Raw genomic sequence first — 6,131 nt, 5'->3', positions numbered from 1 at the left:
GAGCCTAGCCCAGGAGACTTAGGGTACATCCTGGACAGGGTGCCAATCCATCACAGGGCACACACACATGCACACTCACACACTACAGACAATTTGGGAACAACATTCAGCCTAATGTGCATGTCTCTGAACTTTTGGAGAAAACTGGAGTGCCCGGAGGAAACCCACCAAGCACACAAACCCTGAGGCGGAAATCGAACACTTGATGCTGGACGTGCAAGGAGACAGTGTTAAACACCAAGGCACAGTGCTGCCCATTAAATTTCTATTTTATACAAATAAATATAAATAATTTATTTGTCTATTTATTTGTATTTTTTATAAAAAAATAAAAAAAAATTATGGAATTCCTGATTTTCTTCTTGCACGTCCAGTTTCGATTCCTGTGTGCATGGAGTTTGTATGTTCTTCCCATGCTTGGTGGGTTTCCTTAGTCCACGGACAAGCAGGTTAGGCTAACTGGTGTTCCCCAAATAGCCAGTGGTGTGTGAATGTGAGTGTGTGTGCCCTGCTATAGATTAGCAACCTGTAGCACCCTGTCCAGGGTGTGCCCTGCCTCGTGCCCTAAGTCTCCAGGGCTTCAGGCCCTCCATCACCCTGAATACGGAATAAAGGCACAGTGCAATGAGTGAGAAATGTTTTTTAAATAAATTAATAAACAACTTAAACAAAAAACTAATAAATATATCCTGAAATCCATTTTTGTATTTGTAAATGTTTTGTTACAGTCATATGGATATTTTATCATATGATTATTTACACTTACATTTACATTTAGGCATTTGGCAGACGCTGTTATCCAAAGCGACTTACAACAAGTGCTTTAAAGTCAACATCACTGGATAGATACTTACACTGGGTTAAATAAGTTCATAACTAAGTGCCATTAGTCAGACACAACTGGGAAAAGTTTTATTGGGGGGGATTAGTCCAAGTACTGGAGAAACAGATTATGACTATGACTGTTAATATTGATGCTTTTTTTTTTGTTGTTGTTGTTCTTATTGTTTACCTACTGTGTTTTTCTTTTTCTGCTCTTTTTTTTTCCCTCTCTGCCCCTGTTATTTTCTTGTGCCTTATTTCTAAGCTTTGGGCAACACAGATGTAAATATACATAAAGGACCTTTAAATCCTGTGTATGTGTGTGTGTGTGTGTGAGAGAGAGAGAGAGAGAGAGAGAGAGGGGTGAAGGAGAAGTTTAACTCGGACATAAAATGGCGCTGTGTGTGTGTGTGTGGTAGTGCACTAGGTAGTGAGCATGCCTCGGATCAGGAGGAGGAGTGAAAGAGGGAGGAGGTAGTGAGCTCACTCAGAGAGAGAGAGAGAGAGAGATCTAACACCCTGAACTTCTAGGAACTGTGAGTGTGTACCAGTGCAGAAGAGGGAGAGTCGGTGTAGTGTGAGTGTGTAAGTGTGTAAGTGTAGTGCAGGAGGAAGCAGCAGCAGCAGCAGCGCCATGCCGGTGTTCCACACCAAGACCATCGAGAGCATCCTGGAGCCCGTGGCCCAGCAGATCTCTCACCTGGTCATCATGCACGAGGAGGGGGAGGTGGACGGGAAGGCGATCCCGGACCTGTGCGCTCCGGTGGCGGCCGTGCAGGCGGCAGTCAGTAACCTGGTCCGGGTCAGTGCGCGCTCGCGCTCACACTCACACTCAGACACGCGCTGATTTAAACACTCGTTACAATGTGACCGTCAATAACTCTGAGCGCGAGAGAAATCACGGAGAGCTTAATTAGTCTGACCTTTAATAACCCCGAGCGACAGCTCTACTCATTTCTGTTAGAAAAAAAAAAAAAGTTAGATTCTTCTTTTTAAAGTGTGTGTGTGTGTGTGTGTGTAGATAAAGTTAATGCCTTGGGGTGTGTGTGTGAGTGAGTGTGTTTTCTTTCTGTTCATCTTTTCTCTTGCCTTATTTCTGTACACAGTGGTTTATCTCTCCATCTCGAGCGCTTGTGTTCCTGCATGTTCATGTTGATGTTCCTCATGAACAGAGGTTCCTCTGCGTTTTCTGGTTTCCTCCCACCTCCCTGAACATTCCGGAAGGAACACTGGCTAAGAAAAGTTGACCCTAGGTGTGTGTGTGTGTGTGTGTGTGTGTGTTGTCCCGCCCTATGCGCTCTGTTCCCAGGATTGACTCCGGATCCAATATGGCTCTGACCAGGATAAAGCACTTCCTGAAGATGAATGAGTGTGTGTGTGTTTTGTCTTTTTGTGCTTTCGTTTTTCATTTAGGGAAAATAGTCAGTGATTAAACCAGGAACAGTCAGTTTATTGTTCTGCGATAGAGAACGTTTCCTCCTTCTTTATTTGTGAGTGTGTAGAACCTCAGGTCCGGGTAGAAGACCCCACTCGGCCTGTCATTATGTCCTGTAGAGAGCGACGTTGAAGGAGACGGTCAGACACTAGGGACATTTACACACTACCCAGTTTAGAACCCACTGTGGTCACAGCTCGACTCTTTCATTGGACTACTGTCCTTTATCCCAGTGTACACACACACACACACACACACACACACACACACTCAGCAGGGAAATGTTTTCTGATGATGTCTGAGTCTACTATAATGGGTGACCTGTGTAGGTCAACTTGTTAGTTCTGTATAGAATAAAACTTTTGATAAAGAGTTTGCGAGCGGTGAAAACATGGACACCTTTACAGCGGCGTAGGTTTTGTTTGTGCTTTAGTTTTACAACAGATGGGCTGGACGCTGACCTGCATTTTGTTTGACCGCTGGGTCAAAGCCCAGGACAGGGACTGTGGAGCTAGTGCTGGGTGATATGTCCTATTAATTAAAACTCAGATATTTTTTTTTGTTAACAAAATTCTATTTAAAAAAAAATGGTTATTTTTCTTTAGAAATATTTTAAATAAAACACTAGAGACTATTGAATAGTTGTTGTTTTTTTGCTTGTTTTCTTTAGCAAAAAACACTAAACATATGAATTGCTTCTTGGGAGTAAAAGTGCACACTTGCTTTCTCTAACAAGTTTTCTTGTTATCTTAGAAAAAAACAATAATTAATACAACCATATTAAAAAAAACGTCTACAATGATTTTAGTGATGTAACGCGGCACAGCATCAGTAATATCTTTCCATCGAGGCCCACTGCTTCATTAAATCTGCTATTTTCACTTTTCTTTTCAGCCCGCAGCTCACACGCGCCTCCCATTCACCATCGTGGTTTTGTTTGAGGTGCTGGAATAAATTAGTCATGCTGCTCCCTTTAGTCACAACAAAACTCGAGACAAATCAAAGTGAAATTGTAAAAATAGATTTTTATTTTCATCGACACAAACCATAAATTCAAGTGAATTTAAAACGGCGATTAATCGTGCAGCTCTATGTGGAGTGTGTGCAGAGCGCCTCGGCCCGTTCCCGTGTCTGATCGAGGTGTACGGACAGGAGGAGCTCGAGCCCAAACGTCCACATCTCACCTCTGGTTAGTAATACAGTAAGTAACGTTAGGAGATGAGGCTGTGGCGGGTCGGTGGTGCAGTCTGAGGTGGAGGTTGTAGTGTGGTGGCAGCAGCAGCGGGGGGGCGGGGGTGGTCAGTACTGGGGCGGTGGTAGGGGCGGTGGTAGGGACGATATCGTTGTTCTCAGTATTTTGTCTAGAGGAACAGACTAATGCGCTCCTCAGGCCCTTTAATACCCCCCACACACACTCTGTCTGCGATTCATTGACTGGCTCTGAATCTGTCCCAAATCCCAAACAGTATACAGTGAAACCTGGGATTATGAGCACAATTTGTTCCTGAAGCGGGCTTTTATTTCAAAACACTCGTAAACCAAATTTAATTTTCCCATATGAAATAATAAAAACTCAAATTATTCGTTCCACAGCCCCCCAAAAAATGCATAAAAATAATTAACACAAAATATAAAGTAAAAATAAAACAAATTAACCTGCACTTTACCTTTTTAAAAAAGTAAAAAGAAATCCTGACAGATAAGTTTTCACGCTGTGTGTGAGAGTGTATGAACCGGCACAGTGTCAAATTACGCGCGCACACATACTGTATAAGAGATGCTGAGGGAGAAAATGGATTTTTAACCTTCTAATAAGACTTTATTACACAGTAAACTATTCTGTTAATGTGTTTATGTAAAATTCAAATAAGAAAGACTTTTGTCTAAAAGTTAGCAAGGAACATCACTAATGACACTCATGTGAGCGCTTAATAACGGAATTACTGCTGTAAAGTAAAACAAACAAACAAATGAACCGGCACTTTACCTTTAAAAAGAATCGCGACAGAGCAGTGTGCTTGTGTGTGAAGCACTTCCCCCACTGCTTCGTGCACACACACACACACACACACACATACATGGTGTCAAATTACACGCGCACACACACACTGGCTGAAACAGAGAGGGAGAGAGAAAATGGATTTTTAACCTCTAATGAGACTTTCTTTAGCTTTATACGTGCACACACGTGGGTTATAAGAAACTTGCTGTATGCACGCATTTACAAACACAAAATAAAATATGTTTTACACACACATGCGTAGTCACAGTGTTATAGTAAACAGTACACGCGTGCACGGATGTTGATTATACCTAAGAGATGAGCACTAAGACCCAGCAGGGGAGAAGATTACCCACAATTCCAAGAGAAAAACTGTTGGCTCAGGTGTGATCATTTGACGCTCGGCGTCAAAACATGAAGCGCATGCATGATCCATGATACTCGGTCCTCGTAAACCAAGACTTGCCCGTTTTCCAAGTCAAAATTCATTAAAAATTTGTGCTTGTTTCGCGGAACACTTGCAAATCGCGTTACTCGTAATCTAAGGTTTCACTGTACTGCTAATAGACTCCAGAGCCGCTCTGTAATGCCCCATTTACCCCACAGGGCAGGGCAGCTCAGTGGTTAAGGCTTCGGACTACAGTGGGAATGTCCCAGGTCCCAGTGCCGTAATGTACTGAGGGCAGTGTGGGGGACGCTGTGGAGTTTTCACTGAGACTGTTCACTACTCAGCTTCTTTCTTTCTTTCTTTCTTTCTTTTTTTTTTACCGATTTAGACTTTTGTGGGTTTTTTCTGTGTGTGTGTCTGAGAGTGATATGATATCACTGCTGTAACCCAGCGGAAGTGAAGTGTGTAAATTGCATCTTTAATCACAAGCTGAGCATCACTGCGCTATTCCTGTCTCATTGTGTTCATCAGCAGGCAGCTGTTCACCATGTGTTTCACTGACTCAAACACACACACACACACACACACAGTTTAAAGTCTCAGTGTGTGTTGTCCTTCTGTGTCGCTCAGGTTAGAGGTGCAGGGTGTGAGTTTTTTGTTTGTTTTTTCCTGCTGCATGCTCTCTGAGTGTACACACCCATCTGCACACTTCCTCAGAGTTCACTCGGAGTGTGTGTGTGTGTGTGTATGTGTGTGTACACCATCCGTTTGTCACTTATTTCTCAACATGCATGTAGAAGCAGAACTTAACACAGAGTGGTGAGTGTGTTGGGGACGTGTCCCTGCTCCGGTCTCAGCGTGTGGTTTCGCTGCACTCTGGAATGATGACACGGTCCGGATGTTTCCAAACGATCCTTCTGGAGTTGTTTCCCGTTACTGTGGAAACGGCGACAGAGAGACGGGGATGGGTGTCGTCATAAATTCTCTCCTTTATAATAGTCACAAAGTCACACTGACTCTCTCACACACACACACACACACACACACACACGCACATTTTCTCAGTAAAATAGAGAAGGAGTGAAACACACACACACACACAGACGAACATATAACTAACGCTGCTGCAGGCAATAACTCAACAACTTGTTGAAACAGGCTGCAGCGGCACAGGGGGCTAGTGTACGGGGGGTGGGTTTGGGGGGGGGGGGGGGCTAGTGCACGGGATGGGGGCTAGTGTGCATGGCCTGGTGCGCTGGGTTTAGTGTGCTTGGCCGGGTGCATATCTAGTACACAGGGGTAGCTCAGTGGTTAAGGCATTGGACTACGGTTCGGAAGATCCCAGGTTCAAACCCCACAACCACCTGGTTACCACTGTTGGGCCCTTGAGCGCGGCCCTTAACCCTCAACTGCTCAGATGTGTAATGAGATAAAAATGTAAATAGTATACAGTAATTTTGGGGGGTTGGAGACGTCTCTTGGCT

At 43.9% G+C, this 6,131-nt stretch overlaps 1 protein-coding gene across 1 annotated transcript in view; it reads left to right on the top strand.

Moving 5' to 3' along the window:
- The first annotated feature begins 1,326 nt into the window (after positions 1-1,326).
- Positions 1,327-6,131, top strand: part of vclb (vinculin b) — a 20,493-nt gene continuing 15,688 nt past the window's right edge. Inside the window, exon 1 of the mRNA XM_053511386.1 lies at positions 1,327-1,624. Coding sequence (XP_053367361.1) covers positions 1,457-1,624 — 168 coding nt within the window. The 5' untranslated portion in view covers positions 1,327-1,456. The remainder of the gene's footprint in view (positions 1,625-6,131) is intronic.

This window comes from Clarias gariepinus, chromosome 14, assembly GCF_024256425.1.
Source record: "Clarias gariepinus isolate MV-2021 ecotype Netherlands chromosome 14, CGAR_prim_01v2, whole genome shotgun sequence".
In the NCBI taxonomy this organism is placed as follows: Eukaryota; Metazoa; Chordata; class Actinopteri; order Siluriformes; family Clariidae; genus Clarias; species Clarias gariepinus.
The sequence above is the reverse complement of the archived record's forward strand: the minus strand, read 5'-3'. Positions and strand labels throughout refer to the sequence as shown.